Source organism: Pleurodeles waltl, chromosome 4_1 (genome assembly GCF_031143425.1).
Source record: "Pleurodeles waltl isolate 20211129_DDA chromosome 4_1, aPleWal1.hap1.20221129, whole genome shotgun sequence".
Taxonomy (NCBI): domain Eukaryota; kingdom Metazoa; phylum Chordata; class Amphibia; order Caudata; family Salamandridae; genus Pleurodeles; species Pleurodeles waltl.
In genome coordinates this window covers 71,883,859-71,907,848 of record NC_090442.1, presented here as the reverse complement: position 1 = coordinate 71,907,848, position 23,990 = coordinate 71,883,859, and the positions used below count along the sequence as shown (strand labels likewise).

Sequence of the window (23,990 nt, the reverse complement as noted above, 5' to 3'; positions counted from 1 at the left end):
GGAGGGAGTTGGAGAAATTCTATGCAATAACCATGTTGGATATTTGCTAAGACCAAAGTGTCTGTTGTTATCTCCTCCCAAGCTTTGTAAAATTGGCTTAGTCTTCCCCCCACTGGTGTTGTGTGAAGGGGTTGAGTGACTTGTGAGTCACTGTTTGGTTGTAGGGGTTTTGGGACCTTGAAATTTTCCCCTGTTTCTAGGGAATTGTCCCCCTCTGTACTGGCCCCGAAAGCCTCCCCTTTGGTACTGTCCCTGGTAGGTAGACGGTGTTGATTGTGAGGTGCTGGCTTGTGTGGCTTGACCCCGAAACCCCCCTCTGAAGGTTGTCCTGCAAAATGTGCCAAAAGTGCCTCTGCCCTGCGGGGAATAGAGTGCGCCCATGGCCTTGGCTGTGTCAGTGTCCTTTTTCAATTTCTCAATTGCCGTGTCCACTTCGGGTCCAAACAATTGCTGTTCGTTGAACGGCATATTGAGCACTGCCTGTTGTATCTCGGGTTTAAACCCGGATGTGCGCAACCATGCGTGCCTTCTTATGGTTACCGCGGTATTTATTGTTCTTGCAGCTGTATCCGCTGCATCCATAGAGGAGCGTATTTGGTTATTAGAGATATTTTGCACCTCCTCAACCACTTGTTTTGCCCGTTTCTGTAAGTCTTTGGGTAGATGCTCGATGAGATGCTACATCTCGTCCCAATGGGCTCTGTCATATCGCGCTAGGAGCGCCTGAGAGTTCGCGATGCGCCACTGGTTTGCAGCTTGTACAGCAACTCTTTTCCCAGACGCGTCGAACTTGCGGCTCTCTTTGTCCGGAGGTGGTGCGTCGCCGGAAGTGTGCGAGTTGGCTCTCTTGCGAGCTGCCCCTACTACAACTGAATCTGGTGGCAGTTGTGATGTGATAAAAGCAGGGTCCGTGGGTGGTGCTTTATATTTTTTCTCCACCCTTGGAGTTATCGCTCTGCTTTTGACAGGTTCTTTAAAGATCTGTTTTGCGTGCCTTAGCATTCCCGGGAGCATAGGCAGGCTTTGATTGCTGCTATGGGTGGAGGAGAGGGTGTTGAAAAGGAAGTCATCCTCGACAGGTTCTGAGTGTAACGACACGTTATGGAACTCTGCTGCCCTAGCTACCACCTGTGTATACGCTGTGCTGTCCTCAGGTGGTGAGGGCTTGGTAGGGTACGACTCAGGACTATGGTCTGATACTGGGGCGTCATACAGGTCCCAAGCGTCCTGGTCATCTTGGCTCATGGTGGTATGAGCTGGTGAATGTGACGGAGTCTGTGCTGGTGATGTATGAGTTACAGGTGGAGGAGAGGGTGGTGGAGTTACTTTCTTCACCACTTTTGGCTGTGGTGTTTGTTCTTGTGTTTGGAACTCGAGTCTCCTTTTCCTCCTAATTGGGGGAAGAGTGCTGATCTTCCCTGTCCCACTCTGTATGAAGATTCGCTTCTGGGTGTGGTCTACGTCAGTGGTTTGTAACTCTTCTTCAAATCTGTGTTTGCGCATTTGAGAGGACATTGATTGTTCCTCTGAATACGAGCTGGCAGTTGGTTCGGTTGCTGGGCGTTTTGGCACCAAAACTGTGTCTTTGCTTGTTTTCGGCTCCGAGGAGAATTTTCTCTTTTTTTGGAAACGAGCCTTCTCGGCGTCGATCATCCTCTGTGCCACTGTCTCTGCGTCGAGCAGCTTCGGTTCCGCTGTCTCGGCGTCGACCTTTTTCGGCAGCACTTTCTCGGTCCCGAGATTGCTGCGTGCCTGTGTCTCGACCCGAGTCGGACGATTTCGGCACCATTTCGCCCTTTTTCGGTGCCGATGGACGGTCACCTATTTTATGGGTTGAGCCATGGCCTGTTGGCAGTGGCGTCCCCTGGGCCCTGTCAGTTTTTCCGTGTGGTGCTTGTTTCGACGTCTTACTCACGGTTTGTTCGACGTCGAATTCCTCCGAGTCCGATTCATGGATGGAGAAGGCTTCCTCTTCTTCTCCTTGTTCCTCGAACCCTCGGTGTCCTGTCGGCGTGGATGCCATCTGCAACCTTCTAGCTCTTCGGTCACGGAGCGTCTTTCGGGATCGAAACGCACAACAGGCCTCACACGTTTCTTCCTTGTGCTCGGGCGACAGGCACAAGTTACAGACCAAATGCTGGTCTGTATAGGGATATTTACTGAGGCATTTAGAACAGAATCGGAACGGGTCCGTTCCATCGGTGTCGATGTTACACGCGGTCGGGCCGACCAGGCCCCGACGGGGGATCGAAGTTACCCCGAAGGGCTACCGGAGCTCTTCACGATTCGGTGTCTATTTTATCTAACCCGATACCGAACGAAACAATACCGACGTAGTTTTCTGAAGTTATGACTATCTTTCCGTCCCGAAACCCGGAGCGAAAAGGAACACGTCCGAACCCGATGGCGGAAAAAAAAACAATCGAAGATGGAGTCGACGCCCATGCGCAATGGAAACAAAGGAGGAGTCCCTCGGTCTCGTGACTCGAAAAGACTTCTTCGAAGAAAAACAACTTGTAACACTCTGACCCAACACCAGAAGGCGGACTAAATTTGGTTGCCTAGAACTTTGCACAACCCACAATTGGCATACTGGTACCCCCATTTAAGTCTCAAGTATATGGTACTTAGGTAACCAGGGCATGGGGCACCAGGGGTTCCCCATGGGCTGCATCATGTACTGTGTCACCCATGGGAGCCCATGAGGAATGTGTGTGCACACATCCTTTCACTACAGGTCACTGCACCAGGTCACTGTAAGTCACCCCTATGGTAGGCTCTCCTATCCCAGAGGGCAGGCTGCAGGTCCCTGTGTGTGAGGGCATCACTGCATGAGCAGAGGTGCGCCTATGAACTCCAGCGCCATTGCACTGGACTTTGTAAGTGCGGGAAAGCCATTTTATCTTCTCCTACCTGTGTCCAGCTACATAATAGTAACTCCAAACCTGGGTATGTTTGGTATCAAACATGTCGGAATCATACCGGAATCATACCCCAATATTATTGCCAGTATTGGTTGTATGATTCCATGCAATCTGGGGCTCCTTAGAGGATCTTCCCAGTATTGCTACTACCAATCTTTCAGGTTTTTGCTAGCAGCCCGCGCTGCTGCCACACTCCAGAGAGGTTTTCTGCCCTCCTGCTACTTCATCAGCTCAAGCAGGGGAAGGCAGAACCAAGGATTTCCTTTGGGAGAGGGAGGCAACACCCTCCCCCCTCGGAAACCGGTGTGACAGGTTTGGGAGGGGTAGGGCCCCAAGCCACCGGTATGCTTTGAAGGGCACATCTGGTGCCCTCCTTGCATAAACCGGTATGCACCAGTCCAGGGACCCCCAGACCCTGCTCTGGCTCAAATCTGGACAAAGGAAAGGCGAGTGACCCCTCCCCTGTCCATCACCACCACAAGGGTAGTGCCCAGAGCTCCTCCAGGTGGCCACTTGGTTCTGCCATCTTGAATCCAAGATGTGCAGAGGCCAACTGGGAGCATCTAAGTGGCCAGGTCAGGCAGGTGACATCACAGCCCCCTCCTGACAGATGGTCACCGTGCAGGTGACCAAACCCCCTTTAGGGCTATTTAGGGTCTCCCTCTTTGGGTGAGTCCTCAGATTCGATGTGCAAGATTCCAACAGGACTCCTCTGCATCGTTTACTTAATCTTCTGGCTACTTGGACTGCAAATGGACACTCCAGGAACCGACAATCTCCATCTACAGCGACGACTCCATTCTGCAACACTGTTTCTCCGTCTCCTTCCAGCAACTGCAACCTTTCCCCAGCTGTGCATCCTCTGAGGATGGCGAGTCTTCACAAGAAGTAAGAATGAATCTCCCTTGGAATGAAGGAGCCACTCCCCTACATCGGCAGGCATGAACTCCAACAAGACCGGCTGTGTGGATCTGCTCTCCTCTGGAACTGCGTGGAGTCTGTATCACAGGTGGTGGTCTGAAGTGGTCCCCTCTGGACTGGTCCCACTGGTCCTCTCTACCAGCTGTCCAACTTGAGAGAAGGTAAGCCCTTGCCTCTCCTTGCAGGACAGTACCCCTGTTCACCGCAGCTCTTGCAGCTACCGAGGCTTGTTTGCGCCTCCTTCAAGGTATCTTCAGGTTCCATGTAACCCCAGCCTCCAGCACTTCTTCCTGCAACGCAGTGTCTCTTGTCTGCTGCTCCAGCAATGTGGGACACTCCTCCAGGTGTGCTGAGCAGGCCTCGCTGCAACTCCTGTGCCTGCTGCCAGCGGGTTGCCTAGATTGGGGAGGGGGAGGGGGGGGGGGAGTAGGAGGAGTGCTGCCTCTTCTTCTTGTGAAACTCCCAGCTGCTGAAGGTCACCCCATACTCCCCTCCTTGGGTTGTGTCCCTTGGACCTTGCTGGTCCTCTTCAGCCTTGCAAAACCTTCTCCAGCTCTTGCATTTGCCAAGGCTTGTTGGCGGTTTTCCAACACCACTAACCGACTACATAACGACTGCCGAAGTGGGATATCACTTGCATCACTTCTGGAACTCTTCTTCTGCTCAGGTGCTCCACTGCTGACTTTCTTAATCCACCGTTGACCTGGTCCTGCACCTCCAGAAGGGTGGGTAGTGGCTTCTGCCACAACTGGGCACTCCAACACAGACTGTACTTGGGTTCCTCTTTGCAGGTCATCTTCTGTCAGGATCCACCTTTGGGTTCTTCCAGTCTTGGGTGGGTCTTGCACAATCTTTTTCCAAAGTCCTCCTGTTGGTGTTGGGGAAAACCAGGTACTTACCTCTCCTCTCGTGGTCGCTGGGGGGTCACCCGGGTACTTACCTTTTGGGTTCCTAGTTCCTCCAGCTCACTTCTTCTGATTCTACATCCTTGAGTGGGGGACTGCCTTTCACATTCCACTTTATTAGTATACTGTTTGGCCTTTTCCTAGCGCCCCCACTATATTGCTTTCACCAATGCCTATTGCTTTCTATGCTCTTTACTGATTGCTAATGTGTATATAATAGTCTGTTTACTTACATCCATTTGGGGGATTGCCTATACAGTATTAATAAAGTACCTTTATTTTTGTAACACTGTGTGGTTCCTTCATGTGTTTAAGTGCTGTATGACTGCAGTGGTATTGCATAAGCTTTCCAGGTCTCCTTGATAAGTCTTGGCTGCTCATCCACAGCTACTACTAGAGAGCTTTTGCTTCCTAAACAGTGCCTACACTTCACTAGTAGGGGATACCTGGACATGGGTGATAACACCATCGGTGTCCACCACACACCAGCCCAGTTTCCAACACCAGGAAACCAAATTTAGAGTCAGAGAGCACAGCCACTGCGGTCTGGTTAGCAAGATCCCCGGGAACACAATCAAAACACACTGACAGCAGGCAAAAAGTGGGGGTGCCTCCTTGGCATGCTTACCCGCTGACTTTTTGCCTTTTGTTGATGCCAGTTATGATGGAAAGTGCGCTGGGACCCTGCTAACCAGGCCTCAGCACCAGTGTTCTTTCCCTAAACTGTACCTTTGTTGCCACAATTGGCACAGCCCTGGCACACAGATAAGTCCCTTGTAAATGGTACCCCTGGTACCAAGGGCCCTGATGCCAGAGAAGGTCTCTAAGGGCTGCAGCATGTCTTATGCCACCCTGGGGACCCCTCACTCAGCACATGCACACTGACTCGCAACTTGTATGTGCTGATGGGGAGAAAATGACTAAGTCGACATGGCACTCCCCTCAGAGTGCCATGCCCACCTCACACTCCCTGTGGCATAGGTAAGTCACCCCTCTAGCAGGCCTTACAGCCCTAAGGCAGGGTGCACTATATCACAGGTGAGGACATATGTGCATGAGCACTATGCCCCTACAGTGTCTAAGCAACACCTTAGACCTTGTAAGTGCAGGGTAGCCATAAGAGTATGTGTTCTGGGAGTTTGTCAAACACAAACTCCACAGCTCCATAATGGCTACACTGAAATCCGGGAAGTTTGGTATCAAATTTCTCAGCACAATAAATGCACACTGATGCCAGTGTTGGAATTATTGTAAAATGCACCCATCTTAGAGATGCCCCTTGAATACCAGTCCGACACCTAGTGCTGGGCTGACCAGTGTCTGCCAGCCTGCCACAACCAGACGAGTTTCTGGCCACATGGGGAGAGTGCGTTTGTCACTCTGTGGCCAGGGACAAAGCCGGTACTGGGTGGAGGTGCTTATCACCTCCCCCTGCAGGAACTGTAACATCTAGCGGTGAGCCTCAAAGGCTCATGCCTTTTGGTACAGCACCCCAGGGCATCCCAGCTTGTGGAGATGCCCGCACCTCCAGCCACTACCCCCACTTTTGGAAGCAAGGCTGTAGGAGATAATTAGAAAAACAAGGAGGAGTCACCCACAAGTCAGGACTGCCCCTAAGTTGCCCTGAGCTGAGGTGACCCCTGCCTTTAGAAATCCTCCATCTTGAGTTTGGAGGATTCCCCCAATAGGGATAGGGATGTGCCCCCCTCCCCTCTGGAAAGAGGCACAAAGAGGGTGTAGCCACCCTCCCGGAAAGTAGCTGACCTCTAAGGGGAACCCTTGGTCTCTGTGCACACTATCTCTCAATGTGAGCTACAGAGCTAACTTCCTACATTAACCATGCCAAAAAGAGGGTACTTTCCTACAAACACCTCACAACATACATCACAATAAAACACTGGTCTGGCTAGAGACACCTTTAGCTGTGTGGTAAATGTTTTGTTTCTGTAAAGGTTAAGGAATCCGATTATGCGTTGTTTGAAAATTCCGCTCAGTCCACCATCTCTTCAATTACCTGAGTTGTCCACACTACACTTTCAGTACAAAAGAACAGGGAAATAGGGGAAAAGAGGAGAACAAAACCAGGGGAGAAAGTGCGAATTTTCATGTATCCTTCTTAGGCTTCACAATCGAGGAAGGCTTAGAAGATAGCCTAGAATACAATACAAAACAAATTATAAAGCTCACAGCTGGCTGTCCTGTAAAAACAAAAGAAATCAACAAGTAACGAAAATCAAAAAAGAAAATTCTTAAGACTCTTTTTAAAGGTACCTTCAGAAGTAGCCAAGTGTAGAATCAGTGGGGGAGAATTCCAGAGTTCAGATGTGAGATAAACTCTCTCCCCGTCTTCTAGCGAAGAACTCACAGCAACTTGGGAGTTATTCAATCTCAGAGTTCTGACCTGACAAAAGGGTTTAAATCTTTTATATGCCTAGATGGTTGCAGGTTCCTGCAATCTAGAAGTAAGTATCACATGCTGCTGCTGGACAGAATTTAGGCCCGAATCATCAGTCAGGCTAGGTGTCATGTGTACTGCTCTCAGAGACCTGCATCTGCTCCAATGGTCATAGGGGATAGCTAAAGCACAGGAAATGTAAGATGGGCACTTTTTGCCCAGAACAATAGAATCTTGGGATTGGACATGCACCTGTGACCACCATAATATATTTCACATGCACACACAACTTCCTTCCTCCATCAATGTCCAACATAAAAGAATGGCATAGTTACTAGGAAAGGAGGGAACTTTTACTGGTGAGAACCATTAGGCAGCCTCTCCACAGAGTTACAGGTTAAAAAAAAAAAACCTGTGGTAAAATCTGTGCATCTGTGAATAAAAATGCTGCCACCACTGTCACAGCATTTATGGGTAGAGAGGACAGTCGTCACATTAACTAAGAAAGAGGATACACCTTGGGTGCCCCACTGACATCAGAGAACCGCTCTGTATTTGTCACAAGGTCACAAAAAGGCATATACAGTGGACTTGCGTGATTTTCAAGACCATTCGTGGATAAATAACAGAATGAAGACACAGGTAGGTGACTGGGCTTTCCAAATCCATGCAGATGACTTTTGGTGTGTCTTGTGCTGTAAATGACTAATCCTGGTTATGGTTCTAGAATGCTCTAAATAAAAACAACGTAAATAAATACACATAAAAGCATTGCTGTAAAATAAATACAAAATACAAGTGTGGCTGAAACTAAAGCTCAGGGAGATGCAGAGATACAACAAGTGGGTTTTGAAACAGAGTATAACCTCCCTCCTATCACCCCCATCTCTCCACCTCAGATCTCATTCCTACCTCTCCAAATTCCTGATCAGTTGTGGTGCTGCTCACACTGCTATCCTCCTCCTTCACAGGGCTGTCTCCAGAGGAGGAGGAAGAGGAGGAAGAGCTGGCATCAGCATCGCTCCCATCGGCTTCGGCATAGCGGCGCGGCGTTCCTACTTCCCCAGGGCTGAGGGTCTCCCGAAGGGGAAGGTCTGTTGATTCAGAGTCAGAGGACTCTGAATCTGTGGCCGAGGACGAGGCTGCACTGGAGGAAGAGCTCTGGCTGGATGAGTGGGGGAGCAGGCTACTGCTGACTGCTGTGAGGACCCGAGAGCTAGGGAAGGAAAGGTCCAGTGCTTCGTCCTCTGGCTTGCAACAGGGCTGGATGACATCCACCTCCTCTTCATCATCGTCTTCAAGCTTCACACTCTTGAGTTCTTCAAACGTCCCCTGTGATGGTGCTGTACTATCTGCAGAAGAAAAGGTCAGGATTTGCAAGAGTAAGCTGAACGCAAGGTGTTGGCTGAATATGAAATAAAAAAATCAACAGCATGAAACAGAAAATAAAAGATATACTCCATCACCAGGACAACACCATTGACTCTTGGAGGCTGCTGATTTAGATTGTTCTCTATTCGTGCATGCTTTGGCAGTCTGGGAACGCTGACAGTTCCACTTTTAACAAGAATTAAGATAAACACAGCAGAGAACTTAGCTGTAACAATTTTTGTTTTACACTTTTAAACTACCGTGGCTGGAGAGAAATAGCATCAAGTGTGAATATCTGTAAGAATGCACAAACCCAACTATAAAGCATTGCCTATGTGGGTGGGGTCGAAAGGGAACAAAGAAGTGCTAAGTGCAAAGAAGGGGGAAACAAATCACAAAGCTGGGTGTGCACTGTCCTACTACTTAGGAGGCACAAGAAAAATGCGACAAGTTACTTACCTATATGAACTGTTTTGCAGCTTGATGCTCTTACAACGCCCTTCACCGTGGAGATGGGAGGGTACATGCAAATCTTGAAGTTTCAAGCTGCAAAACTATTCTCATAGGAAACTGGCTTCGTTTACAGCATTAATTCTCATCTAGATTAACATGTTGTGCAGAGACTGCTCAGTGGTATTACTTCCCTAGTAGGAGGGAGTGAAGAGGTAATGGTACTAACGGAAGGTTTTAGTGCTGACTGGCACACTGTCTCTTTGCGTGTTTCTACGCCCAAACACTAGCGTTTAGTTTAGTGTATTTGGACAATTTTACAATACATCATTTTCTAGCAAAAAGGCTACACGCCTCCTTTATTATATCTTGACAGCTATGGAAAGGTTCAAGTAACTGAATTTTTCCATTTCCTTTGGGCTTGAATGACATTCAGTGCCCCCTTGTGCATCAGGATTCTGATTAAATTGCCTCGTGACATAAGAACAGATTACCATATATGACATGAGTAGGAAGCTGGCTTTGTATATACCATCTCAAAATGAGAGATGATGTGCACAGAGTCCAGGGGTTTCCCAAGAGCCTTGACAGAGGCAATAATAGATAATACTAATGCTCTATTTTGTGGTAGTGTGGTCGAGCAGTTAGGCTTATCAGAGGGTTGTGTTAAGCATTTGTTGTACACACACAAGAAGAAACACACACTCAATGGCTTAACTCCAGACCAATAGGATTTTATATAGAAAAATATATTTTCGTTACTTTATTACTAAAACCACAAGACTCAGTTCAGAAATAAATACTGTTGCAGGTAACTACTTAGGATAGACATCAATGTAACTTTGTTTCACTTTAGTCAAGTAAACACTTAAGAAAACAGAGAATATCTTTTTTTAAAGTGGACATTCCATTTTCAGAACAGTTCCTGGGGGAAGAAAATAAAGTACAGTTTTAGAGGTAAGTACACAACTGACAGTTCCAGTCTCCGGGTTATAAGTAGTCCACCATTGGGGGTTCAAGTCAACCCCAAACACCCACCACCAGCAACACGGGGCCAGCCGGATGTAGAGGTCAAAGCAGAGCAATTTTAAGGTGGGCGCCTATGGAGACAGGGTTCCTCGGAATTCGGTCTGCCAGCAGGTAAGTACCCGAGGCTCGGAGGGCAGACCAGGGGGGATTAGGGGAGCACTGGAGGGGCCCCAACTAGGCACCAATCCCACACCCTCAGCGGTACTAGGGTGGCCGTGTGCAGGGTGCAAACTCGGCATCGGGTTTCCAATGAAACTCAAAGAGGGGATTCCAGGGGTCGCTGAAGGCGAGGTCCAGGGGAGTGTCTTCGGCACACCACCGGTCAGACAGGGAAGAGGGCCGCCGGTTGATCGCTGCTGCACCGGGTGTCGATTTCTCCAAGGCCTGGAGGCTGCGGGTGCAGTGGGTCCTTTGGGAACGGTTATCTTTGACCAGGGCAGTCGCAGTCAGGGGGTTCCTCAGGATTCCCTCTGCAGGCGTCGTTGTGGAGAGGTCAACCCACGGTGGGCTCTTGGTCACAGTCGCCTGGGGGTCCTCTCTAGTCGGTTGGGCCACATTAACTCAGGACGCAGGCGTCGGGTGCAGAGTGGTTAGGACTCATACTTCTGGAGTGAGGTGGGAGTCCTTCAGAAGAGGTTTCTTCTGTTCTTCTTTGGACTCTGTGTGCATGTTTTTATAAATCCAACAGTGGCATCAGTGTGGGTTTATTATTCTGTGAAGTTTGATACCAAACTTCTCAGTATCAAGAGTAGCCATTAAAGAACTGTGGAGTTTGTTTTGACAAACTCCCAGACTATACACTTAATATGGCCACACTGTACTTGCAATGTCTAAGAATTGACTTAAGACACTGGAGGGAGGTATTGCTCATGCAGCTATGCCCTTATTGCGGTACAGTGCGCCCTGCCTTAGGGCTTGAAGGCCTTTTTGAGGAGTGACTTACCTATGCCAAAGGCAGTTTTTTGTGTGCATGGCACCCTGAGGGGGATGCCATGTCGACTTGGCTTTTTCTCCCCACCAATGGCAATGTGCATGTGTTAGGTGAAGGGTGGTACAACACATGCTGCAGCCCTAAGGGACCTTCCCTGGCCACAGGGCCCATGGTACCACTGGTACCTTTTACAAGGGACTTATCTATGTGCCAGGGGTGGGCCAATTGTGGAAACAATGGTAAATTTTTAGGGAAAGAACACTGGCGCTGGGGCCTTGTTAGCAGGGTCCCAGCACACTCTCAGTCAAGTCAGCATCAATATCAGGCAAAAATGGGGGTGAGGGGCAATGTTCCCTCTAATTTTTTTCCACTGTGTGCGGCAGTGTAAGGTCTCTGTGCGCTGCAGCCAAGGATACGTGCGCCAAGAAGGATTAGTTACTTACCTGTAAATCCTAGTTCTCTTCCAGGGGTATCCTCATCAAAGTCATAAACATTGAATATTCCCGCCCTTGTGCGGGGACCCCGGAGCATATATATATAAAATACATACATATTATCATGTGTAAAACAGCAATGCAGGCTATAATCATAAATAGGCTAAAATGCTTTATTTCTATGCAAGTTTTTTTTTTTTTTTTTTATATTATAAAATCACAATAGATCATAAATATCTACCTAAGCCTCAAAAACTGGACTTAGGGAAGTAAACAGCAGTAAATATCAGAGAAAAATAGAAAAAACCACATTGAAAAACAATGAAGCATTCTTAGCCAATAGGCTGCATGCAGGTTAACACAGGAGAACCATAAAAACTTTGGCACCGTGCCTTTAAGACCCTGAGCACCTCCAGTATCCCACCATGCCTCAGGGGTGAAGGGAAGGTGACAGTTGGTTCACAGTTAGGTCAGTACTTTTTTTACGGTGACAATCTGTGTAACTGATCAGAAAGATAATCTGTCCTGCACTTCTAGGAGACTTAAGTCCGGGGAGGAGGGTGGGTTGTTTATGACTTTGATGAGGATACCCCTGGAAGAGAACTAGGATTTACAGGTAAGTAACTAATCCTTCTCTTCCAGGGGATCCTCATCAATAGTCATAAACATTGAATAGATTAGCAAGCCCATCCCTAAACTCTGCGGACTGTCCGAAAGAAGTGCAGGAAAGAATACATATTCATGCAAATAGATTTCTAAGAGAGGCCTGCCCCACCTGGGCATCCGCTCTTGCATCCGAGTCTAAACAGTAATGCTTAGTAAAGGTATGCACAGACTTCCATGTAGCAGCCTTACAAATCTCGGAAATTGGTACATTGTTAAGGAGGGCAGCAGTAGCCGCTTTTCCCCTTGTGGAATGCGCTTTTGGCCTAGCCAGTAATTGCTTATTAGCCAGTTGGTAAGTGTTAACAATACAAGACACAATCCATCTTGATATAGTTCGTTTAGACGCTGCCTCTCCTGTTCTTAAATGACCATAATTCAGAAACAAATGGTTAGAATGTCTAATCGGTTTTGTTTTGTCCAAATAGAATTTCAGCACTCTTTTTAAGTCTAAAGAATGCAATGCTTTCTCAGCCGGAGTCTCCGGATTGGGAAAGAAAGTCGGTAAAGATATAGTCTGATTGATATTGAATTCTGACACCACTTTCGGAAGGAAAGATGGGTGAGTTCGCAGAACCACTCTATTATCGTGAAAAACCGTGTACGGTTCTCTGCAAGACAGAGCCTGAATTTCGCTGACCCTCCTCGCTGAAGTAATGGCCACCAAAAAAGCCGTCTTCCACGTAAGGTGCTGTAAAGAGGCCTTGTGGATAGGTTCAAAGGGAGGGCCCATAAGTTTTGACAGGACTACATTCAGTTCCCATGGAGGAGAAGGTCTCCGAATGGGAGGAAAAACCTTTTTCAAGCCTTCTAAAAAATCCTTGACTACAGGTATCGTAAAGAAGGATTCCTGAGAAGGCGACTTACGATACGCTGTAATTGCAGATAAATGAACCTTAATAGAAGATACCTGCAGACCAGACTTCGCCAGATGAAGTAAATAGGATAGTATGACGTCCTCCTGAGCTCGTATGGGATTTATACCTTGTTGAGAGCACCAGATGTAAAATCTCTTCCACTTAAAAGCGTAAGAACGCCGCGTGGAAGGTCGTTTTGACTCTTTCAAGATGCTCATGCACTCCTGTGAGAGCCCTAGGTGCCCATACTGTAGGAATTCAGGAGCCATGCTGTCAAGCTCAGAGAGGGAAGGTTGGGATGTAGGATTCTGCCTTCCATTCTGCTCAGGAGATCCGGTCTGCACGGCAACCTCCTGTGAGGTCTTTCCGATAAGTTGAGTAGGTCCGTGTACCAGAATTGGCGGGGCCATTGTGGCGCTATCAGAATCATTCTGGTTCTGGAGTTGTAAAATTTGTTGATTACTGCCGGTATGAGGGGAATCGGTGGAAAGGCGTAGAGAAATGTCCCTGACCAGTTGATCAACAGGGCATTCCCTTGAGATCCCGGACGGCAGAACCTGGACGCGACGTCTGGGCATTTCTTGTTTGTTTCGTCTGCAAAGAGATCCAACTGAGGTCGACCCCATTGACCGAAGATGTCCTCGACGACTTCGTCGTGTAGCACCCAGTCGTGCGCGTCTTCCAGATGTCTGCTCAGGAAATCTGCCTCTACGTTTTGCTGACCTGGCAGGTGTACCGCTGTGATAGACATTCCCCTGGCCAGGAGCCAATGCCATATCATTTGGGATTCTCGAGACAGAGGTAGTGATCTTGTTCCCCCCTGTTTGTTCAGGTAATACATTGTGGTTGTATTGTCTGTCTGAATTAGGATAGATTTCCCCTGAACCAATGGAGAGAAAGATTTGAGAGCCAGATGGACTGCTCTGAGTTCCAGTAGATTTATGTGATAGTTCTTTTCCTTGTCGGACCACAGACCCTGAGCTTGGAAGGAACCCAGATGAGCACCCCAACCCTGAAGAGACGCATCCGTTACCAGAGTGTCGACTGGAATTGTCTGGTGAAACGGAGAACCTATCGACAGGTGAGGTCTGTGCATCCACCATTGTAGTGATTGAAAAGCCACTGCTGGTAGTCGAACTCTGTCCTCCCAGTGACCAGTCTTTTGGCTCCAATTGTTCTCTAATGCCTCCTGAAGGGGCCTCATGCGTAGCCTGGCATTCGGGACAATGAAGATGCATGAAGCCATGGAGCCCAGAAGCGATGTCACCTGACGAGCTGTAGGTGCATCGGCTGTTAATAGATGTTGACACTTCCTGTGGATTGATAAAAGTCGTTCCTCCGAAGGATACACTCTTTGGAGCTCTGTGTTTAGTATCGCTCCCAGGTAGTGGAGGTTTTGTGTTGGAATCAAGGTTGACTTGTCGTGGTTGATATGAAGACCTAGAGACTCGAAAGTTCTTAGAACGATATCTCGATGTTTTCTCGCCTGATCCGGAGATGAGGCCTTCACTAGCCAGTCGTCCAGGTAGGGGTAGACGAATATTTTTTGTCTTCGAAGGTGTGCCGCTACCACTGCTACACATTTTGAAAAGACTCGGGGTGCAGACTTCAGGCCGAATGGAAGGACTCTGAATTGGTAGTGCTGTGACGCTATCTGGAAACGTAAAAATTTCCGATGTTTGGTTGCTACTGGGATGTGAAAATATGCATCCTGTAGGTCGATGGAGCACATCCAGTCTCCCTGATGCAGTTGCGGGACAATCTGGTGAAGGGCTAGCATCCTGAACTTTTGTTTTCTTATGTACTTGTTCAGGAGCCGTAAGTCCAGAATTGGTCTGAAGAGGCCCTGTTGACCTTTTTTCACCACCAGAAAGTAACGGGAGTACACTCCTTTTCCTTTTTGTGCCGGAGGAACCTTTTCTACAGCTTTCTTTTGTAGGAGTGCGAGAACTTCCTTGCTGGCGGCAAGTGTGGAGGAGGTTTTTTGAAAAGGAGAGAATAGCCATGTTCGACAATATTGAGCACCCATTTGTCTTTTGTGATTGAGTGCCACTCGCGAAGATGATGCGTAACACTTCCCCCCACCGGAGTGGTGCACAGTGCTGAGGGAAGCAATGCCTCATTGCTTTGATGGTGTCTTTGCTGTAGACTGTTGAGGTCTACTTGACCCTCTGTCTCTTGTGGGTCTACGTGCCTGAAACAGGGGACGTCCCTGTCGTTGTTGTGGCCTTTGAGACCAGTGAGGGGTTTGAACCCTCTGCTGGAATGGTCGTCTGTCATACGGCCTGTACCTCCGCCTGAAGTCTTTTTTACGTTCCAGGCCCACTGCCCTCATCGTGTCGACTTCCGTTTTCATTCGGGCCATCTCTTCATCCGTGTGGGTACCGAACAACGAACTCCCGCTGAATGGGAGGTTCAAAATGCGCTGCTGTGCTTCCTGTTTCAGACCCGTGAGCCGTAGCCAGGAAGACCTCCTAGCGCAGATTCCGTGCGCATACCCATGCGCAGCCAAATCCGCCCCGTCCGCCGCCGCGCTGATGACCTGGTTAGATACTAGGCCCCCTTCCTGCAAGATTTCCTGGAAGTCCTGTCTATCTTCCCTGGGCAACTTTTCTGTAAATCTGTGGAGTGAGTCCCACAGAGAGCGGTCATATCTGCCCAGAAGTGCTGAGGCGCTGGAGACCTTCATAGCAGATGCCGCCGTACCGCACATCTTTCTCCCCAGAGAGTCTAGGTGTCTGCTCTCCTTATCCGGGGGGACTGTGGAAGATGATGCCACAGAGTGTGTTTTTCTGGCTGCGGCTAAGATCACAGAGTCCGGTGGCGGATCCTTCCGCAGGAATAAAGGATCTTGTTCCGGAGCTTTGTATTTCTTTTGAATCCTAGCCGGGGCAGACTTGAGAGTGGCTGGAGACAGAAAAGTGTCCATAGTCGGTTGCAGCAAACCCGGTACTAGTGGCAGCAGTTTTCTCGAGACTGATCTGTGTTGTAGGGTCTCAAAGATAACTGAGGATGAGGTGGCCGGTTCCGGTACCTCAATATTTAGCTTCTGCGCTCCCCTTAGAAGAACCTCATTAAAAGTGGTGATATCATCCACCGGGGAAATCCTAGCAGGTGGAGAATCTGTGAGTGTGGGGGAGTAGCGCCCCACAGACGATCCTGAAGAAGACCAAGAAGGTGATCTTCTGCGTGGTGTTCGTCACCTGGTTCTCCTTCGGGAACGGGACCTGCTCCGAGAGGCTGTAGCAGAGTGTGCAGGTCTTGTGGTCGGCTGACGAAAAGCAGAACGAGCCCGTCCTGCTCTAGCTGTAGGCGATGGCGTTCTCGGTAATGAGGCAGTAGGAGAATACATCCTCGAGTATTGTGAATCCGGGGATGCTGTGATGGGAGAAACATGCCCCGATGCTCTGGAATGGGATGATGCACTCCTTATAGAGACCACCGGTGAGGGAGCTCTGTCCGCTGGCTCTACTGCCTGTGACACAGCTGCAGGTTGTGTCGACGTCGATTGCATCCTCGACGTCGAAGGTTGCGATGGCTGGTCTGCTCTCGACGTCGAAGGTCTTGACGTCGGAGGTCTTGCCGTCGAGTGTCTTGACGCCGATCGCCTATCGCGGGACCTGGACCTACTCGCCGTCGTGTGTCTCGACGTTGAGCGGCGAGTGGTCGACGGCGGATGTTCATGCCGTCGAGATGTTTTTGGTGTCGTGTCCTTCGACGCCAAGGGGTGAGACGTTCTCAACGGCGAACGGGAGCGCCGGAGATGACTCGACGCCGAACGGCGGCCTGCCGTCGACGGAGATGTACCCCTGTGTCCATGTTTCGACGTTTTGTCCCTCGACGTCGGTCTGGTCGCCGTCGACGGCGATCTATGCCGGTGAGACGGTGGTGCCGATGACGTCGATGGAGAACAAACAGGTACAATCCTACCTGTCGACGTCGATCGGGCCATTCCTTCTGCTGTAGGTCTGGGAAGTGAAGAGGATGTTGACTTTTTCCTCTCCTGAAGCCCATGTAGCCTGATCTTCTCTCTGTCTTTGAGAGTCCTCCTTGACATGTTCTTACAATAGTTGCAGGTGTCAGGACAGTGACTCTGTGGCAGGCAGACAATACACAGAGAGTGTGGGTCTGACTGGGCTTTCTTCTTCCCACAAGAGGGACATTTTACAAAAAGAGATGGCATTTTTCTGTCAGAAAAAACCTTCCTAGCTCAGACAAAGATGTTACTTGTCGAGTGAAAAGTGAAAAAACGCTTTTGTAAAGAATTTTTCTGAGGAAAACTCAGAAAAACTGAGAGCTCAATGCTCCAGGATCCTCTCAGAAGAAGCCGGAAAAAAGAACTGACCTAACTGTGAACCAACTGTCACCTTCCCTTCACCCCTGAGGCATGGTGGGATACTGGAGGTGCTCAGGGTCTTAAAGGCACGGTGCCAAAGTTTTTATGGTTCTCCTGTGTTAACCTGCATGCAGCCTATTGGCTAAGAATGCTTCATTGTTTTTCAATGTGGTTTTTTCTATTTTTCTCTGATATTTACTGCTGTTTACTTCCCTAAGTCCAGTTTTTGAGGCTTAGGTAGATATTTATGATCTATTGTGATTTTATAATATAAAAAAAAAAAAAAAAAAAAAAAAAAAAAACTTGCATAGAAATAAAGCATTTTAGCCTATTTATGATTATAGCCTGCATTGCTGTTTTACACATGATAATATGTATGTATTTTATATATATATGCTCCGGGGTCCCCGCACAAGGGCGGGAATATTCAATGTTTATGACTATTGATGAGGATCCCCTGGAAGAGAAATTGACCATTCACGCGAGCGCAGCGCATAACTACCAAGATCTTTGGCATTTGCCTCTCAATAACTTTGTTTTACCACTAAAGAAAAAAAGGGACATTTGTATAAACATTGCTCCATGTAATAGGGCATTAAGGCAATTTTGTGACCTGGTGGCACACCCCAAGGGCATGGCCTGTTGAGTGCCACCCACACCCCCCAAACAGAAATCAGGTGGTTGAACCATTATGAAATTTTAATGAATACTCTCAGTGTGCTACAGAGGGCCATGCACATCAAACAGAGCACGTTGTAAATTAGTTAACATTTACAATTTGATGAACACACTACTGAAACAAAGCCTGTCCTTGTTGTCCCTGTCCCTCCTCCTTCCCTCCCCACAGCGCCTAATTTGTGCTGGTTGTTTCTGGTGCTGAGCACGTCACTTATTTTTTAGGGCACTGAAGTGGTGGGGGCAGTGCCGAAGAGCCTGCCCAACAAACTCACGTACACTGTGCAAGCCCTGATCTGAGCACCTCGTGCACCCGACCACAGTGTCTTTCACGGGCATGATTGCGTGATTGTGACCCGTTTGAAATATGTAGAAGCAAAGCTGCTGCTCTGAGCCCCATACGGAGAAAGCCACTGAAACATCACCCCATACCGAGGGACTGCAGGCAGAGGCCACCACCGATCACTGACTCCCTGTGAAGAAGGAGTGCACAGCAGACCTCCAGAACTTGAGCCACTCTGCGCCTTGGGAAAACCACCCTGTATATCGAGTAACCACTGCTGCATTCAGTTTGGACGCCTTGATGCTGAGTGCCATAGTTTTAACAAAAACTGCTGGGAGGCCAATAGCGGTGATGTGCATTGTCACTGGCACCCTGAGAGTGAAGAAGGAGCATCAGCACAGACTACTGCCTGACCCCTGTGGGTCAAAGGCTGATGACCAGACTGCTGCCCAATGCTTAATTTGTGCTTGTTGCACCAGCACTTACTTTTGAGGGCCGTTGCTTATTCTTATGCCTCAAGCATTTGCTGTGAGCAAAAGACACACATGGAAAAGACGGAAGAAGGAAAAACGCGTCATAAAGGGTGAAAGTAGAAAGGTGCAGGAGTGAGCTGAAGGGGCAGGGGTGGCCCTACATGGATTGAAGAGGCCCGAGATGGCTTCAGGTTTATGCTGCCTCGGTATTCACTTCTGGCAGATTTAATTACAGCAACCTCGTATTTAAGAGGAGGTCTTTGAGCACCAGCACGTTTTTATTTACTTAGGTGCGTATGTGGAAGAGACATGGGGACTTCTGACAAGAGACCGACTGCTTTTACCAATCGGCTCAGCACGCCTAAAAAGACAATTGCAGCAGCTGCATGTTTAAGTGGAGGGCTTTGGGCACCAGCACCTTTTACTTTTAAAGGTTGACAAGTGCAGACAACACGGTCACTGCAGAGGAGATGCCTGCACTGCCACCGTGGCCCGTACCTGATTTCTTTTGGGACTCTCGTTGTGCAGTGATTTCTCCTGCACCTCCGTTCGTTGTCCTGCTCTGCCACGAACAGAGTGACCGTGTTTTCGCGCTGTTTCTTTTTTTTAAATACAGCGCTGGCATACGTAAGAAGGGCCACATTATCTATCCCTTGCTATCAGCCTTCCTCGGTCATTATGGGCTGTACTGATGCAATTTACAAAACACAATGGGTTGGTTGTTCTTAACGCAGTGGTGTGTGACCCCACTCGAGGCTTCCGCCACTTGGGCTATGAACCTCTGTAAGCCTAGACCATAGTACCTAGACAAGTGTTTCACATCACTTGAAACTCCATAATTCCCCTTACTCGTGGTCATTTAGACGACTCTTCCCTTGCGACCCTGGCACTGCCTTTGCGACCCCTGGTCTCAGAGGTGGCGAAATCGGTGGCAGGAATACAAGAGCAGCTTGTCCTTATGGACTTTGGTTGCGGCTCCACTTCCCTACTTTTTACATTATTATAGATTATTATAGGTTAAGTAATTACTATTACTGTAATACAGAATGTATTACAATTAGCTGGAATATGGCTCTCCCTGGAAGCTAAGGTAAGTAAAAAATGATTTTAAATATATGTTGTGTGCATGCTTGCAGGGGAGAGCGTGTTTAATGAGAGTGTATGACTGAACGTGTGTGTATGTGTAAGCATGCATGCAAGTGTGAATTAAAGAAAAGGTTAAATGGTATGTGATGCCACTTACACTAACACTAGCATTTTGGTGAATTGACGTTCAAGCCCTTACTACCGGTTCCTAGAAGTTGCAAAATGCAACGTATATAGAAACGGGCGAAGCAAAACATAACCGACCCCTTATGATCAAATATTTTTTTGTCTAAGGCCACATCGTGTTTTGCCATATCTGCACCACATGGAAACCAGATCAGCCGAAATGTTCACGAGTGTGCCAACGTTAGCATGGCAGGCTCACTCCATTACAGACTCACAGAAAATAGCGCCCCCAGGTTTGTGCAACACACTTGGCATATCTTGGCTTTTTGCCAGTTGCACAGTTGCATACGTATGTCAGCACTGCATTTTAAAAAAAGAAACAGCGCGAAAACACGGTCACTCTGTTTGCGGCAGAGCAGGGCAACGAACAGAGGAGCAGGAGAAATCACTGCACAACGAGAGTCCCAAAAGAAATCAGGTGCGGACCACTCTCGTTGTGCAGTGATTTCTCCTGCACCTCCGTTTGTTGTCCTGCTCTGCCGCGAACAGAGTGACCGTGTTTTCGCTCGGTTTCTTTTTTTAAAATGCAGCGCTGCATTTTAAAAAAAGAAACAGCGCGAAAACACGGTCACTCTGTTCGCGGCAGAGCAGGACAACGAATGGAGGTGCAGGAGAAATCACTGCACAACGAGAGTGAAACCCACTCTCTCGCTTGATGCAGGCAGTGATGTGCGCGCTTCGCAAAGAGGCCTGCGCGGTGGGGGAAAGGAGGGTGCGCGCGCACTCGCGTGCGCACCTTACAGAGAACATTGGTGAGGGGTAACTGCAACAATGAGCCATTTTTCCTACAACATGGCCACTTGGTCATTACTAAAATCACTGTTTTGTTGGAGAACTTGAGCTGTTGACAATTACTAAAATCAGCACTATCAGTGCTAACAACATAACCAGATGCCCTCTATCAGCGTATCAAACATGATTGCTTTCCAATCAGATATAGAATGGTAATGCCTACTGCAGGAAGTTGGCTCTTTACATACTATCTCATAGTGAGAGATGGTGTGCACGGAATCGAAGTGGCAAAATTAGATAATACTAATAGTCTATTTTTTGGCAGTGAGGTCGAGCAGTAGGCTTATCAGAGGGTAGTGTTAAGCATTTGTTGTATACACACAGGCAATAAATGAGGAACACACATTCAAAGACAATTCCAGGCCAATAGGTTTTTATATAGAAAAATATATTTTCTTAATTTATTTTAGAACCACAAGATTCAAGATTTGATGTAAGTACATAAAAAGCAAGGTACTTCACACAGATAAGTACAGAACTTTGAAAACACACCATCAGCGGCACAGGGGCGGCTGGGTGCAGTGTGCAAAGTAGGCATTGTGTTTGCTATTGAAAGCAATGGAGGGACCCGGGGGTCACTCAGGCGATGCAGGCGGGGCACGGGGGGGCTTCTTGGGCCAGTCACCGACTGGGCTAGGATGAGGGCCGCCTGGTGGTCACTCCTGCACTGGTAGGTGGTTCCTCTTGTGCCTGGGGGCTGCAGGTGCAGTGCTTGGTCCAGGCGTTGGGTTCCTTTGTTACCAGGCAGTCGCAGTTAGGGGGAGCCTCTGGATCCTCTAGGCAGGCGTCGCTGTGGGGATGCAGGGAGGTCAACTCAGGGTGTCCATGTCGTTGGAGTCACCTGGGAGCCCTCTCTGCAGTGTTTGCACCTGACACCCCCGGCTCGAGTCCAGGACAACAGAGTGTGAAGACCCACGCTTCTGGCGGGACGTGAGAGTCTCTTTAAAAGTTGCTTAGTTGCAAATTTGTTGCTGTTGCTGAACAGCGCCACTGTTCTCAGGAGTTTCTTGGTCCTTCGGGTTCAGGGTAGTCCTCTAAGTCCACAGAGGTCGCTGGTCCGTGTCGGATGCGTCGCTATGCAGGTTCTTTGAGTCTGGAGACAGGCCAGTAGGGCTGGGGCCAAGTCAGCTGTTGTGTCTGTCGTCTCTGCAGGTCTTTCAGGTCAGCAGTCCTTCTATTGTAGGTTGCAGAATGAAAATGTCACTTACCCAGTGTACATCTGTTCGTGGCATTAGTCGCTGCAGATTCACATGTTTGGCACAGTCCGCTGCCTGGTGTTGGGCTCGGAGTATTACAAGTTGTTTTTCTTCGAAGAAGTCTTTTTGGTCACGGGACCGAAGGACTCCTCCCTCTTCGGCTCCATTGCGCATGGGCGTCGACTCCATCTTAGATTGTTTTACCCGCAGAGGGTGAGGATGGAGTTGTTTGGTATAAATAGTGCCCATGCAATGGAGTGAATATGTATGTACGTTAAGCGTTTATAATAATTATTTACAAATGTTCAGATGTTTAAGATTTATGATCTACTTCTAAACGGCTACAGGCTTCCCGGGGAGGTGGGAGGGTACATGTGAATCTGCAGCGACTAATGCCACGAACAGATGTACACTGGGTAAGTGACATTTTCAGTTCGATGGCATATGTTGCTGCAGATACACATGTTTGGCATAGACTATAAAGCAGTTACCTCCCCTAAAAGCGGTGGTTTAGCCTGTAGGAGTTGAAGTAGTTTGGAATAATGTTCTTAGTACAGCTTGGCCCACTGTAGCTTGTTGTGCATTTAGTACGTCTACACAGTAGTGTTTAGTAAACGTATGAGGCGTAGACCAGGTTGCAGCCTTACATATTTCGCTCATAGGAATGTTTCCTAGAAAGGCCATTGTAGCACCTTTCTTTCTGGTTGAGTGTGCCTTTGGTGTAATAGGCAATTCTCTTTTGGCTTTAAGATAGCATGTTTGAATACATCTGACTATCCATCTAGCAATGCCTTGTTTAGAGATTGGATTTCCTATGTGTGGTTTTTGAAAAGCTATGAACAGTTGTTTTGTTTTCCTGATTAGCTTTGTTCTGTCAATGTAATACATTAGTGCTCTTTTGATGTCTAATGTATGTAGTGCCCTTTCAGCCACAGAATTTGGTTGTGGGAAGAACACTGGCAATTCTACTGTTTGATTTAAATGGAATGGTGAGATTACCTTTGGCAGAAATTTTGGATTTGTTCTTAGAACTATTTTATTGTTGTGTATTTGAATAAATGGTTCTTGTATGGTAAATGCCTGTATTTCACTTACTCTTCTGAGGGATGTGATTGCAATGAGAAATGCGACCTTCCAGGTTAGATATTGCATTTCACAGGAATGCATGGGTTCGAAAGGTGGACCCATGAGTCTTGTTAAGACGATGTTAAGATTCCATGAAGGAACTGGTGGTGTTCTTGGTGGTATAATTCTTTTTAGCCCTTCCATGAATGCTTTAATAACTGGTATTCTAAATAGAGACGATGAATGAGTAGTTTGTAGGTAAGCAGATATTGCTGCGAGGTGTATTTTTATAGATGAAAAAGCGAGATTTGCTTTTTGCAAATGTAGTAAGTATCCTACTATGTCTTTAGTAGAGGCATGTAATGGTTGTATTTGATTGGCATGGCAGTAGTAAACAAATCTTTTCCACTTAGATGCATAGCAGTGTCTAGTGGAAGGTTTTCTAGCTTGTTTTATGACCTCCATGCATTCTTGTGTGAGGTCTAAGCGTCCGAATTCTAGGATTTCAGGAGCCAAATTGCCAGATTCAATGATGCTGGGTTTGGATGCCTGATCTGTTGTTTGTGTTGTGTTAACAGATCTGGCCTGTTGGGTAGTTTGACATGCGGTACTAGTGAAAGGTCTAGTAGAGTTGTATACCAAGGTTGTCTTGCCCATGTGGGTGCTATCAGTATGAGTTTGAGTTGGTTTTGACTCAACTTGTTTACTAGATATGGAAGGAGAGGGAGAGGGGGAAAAGCGTACGCAAATATCCCTGACCAACTCATCCATAGAGCATTGCCTTGTGATTCGCGGTGTGGGTACCTGGATGCGAAGTTTTGGCATTTTGAGTTTTCTTTTGTTGCGAACAAATCTATCTGGGGTGTTCCCCAAATTTGAAAGTACTTGTTCAGAACTTGGGGGTGAATTTCCCATTCGTGGACTTGTTGGTGGTCTCGCGAAAGGTTGTCTGCTAGTTGGTTTTGTATTCCTGGAATAAATTGTGCTATTAGGCGAATGTTGTTGTGAATCGCCCACT

The 23,990-nt window shown here is 47.9% G+C and overlaps 1 protein-coding gene across 1 annotated transcript in view; it reads right to left on the bottom strand.

Annotated features, from left to right (window-relative positions):
* Positions 1-23,990, bottom strand: part of KDM4A (lysine demethylase 4A) — a 460,608-nt gene that overhangs the window by 190,659 nt on the left and 245,959 nt on the right. The window contains exon 11 of the mRNA XM_069227816.1: positions 8,058-8,497. Coding sequence (XP_069083917.1) covers positions 8,058-8,497 — 440 coding nt within the window. The remainder of the gene's footprint in view (positions 1-8,057; positions 8,498-23,990) is intronic.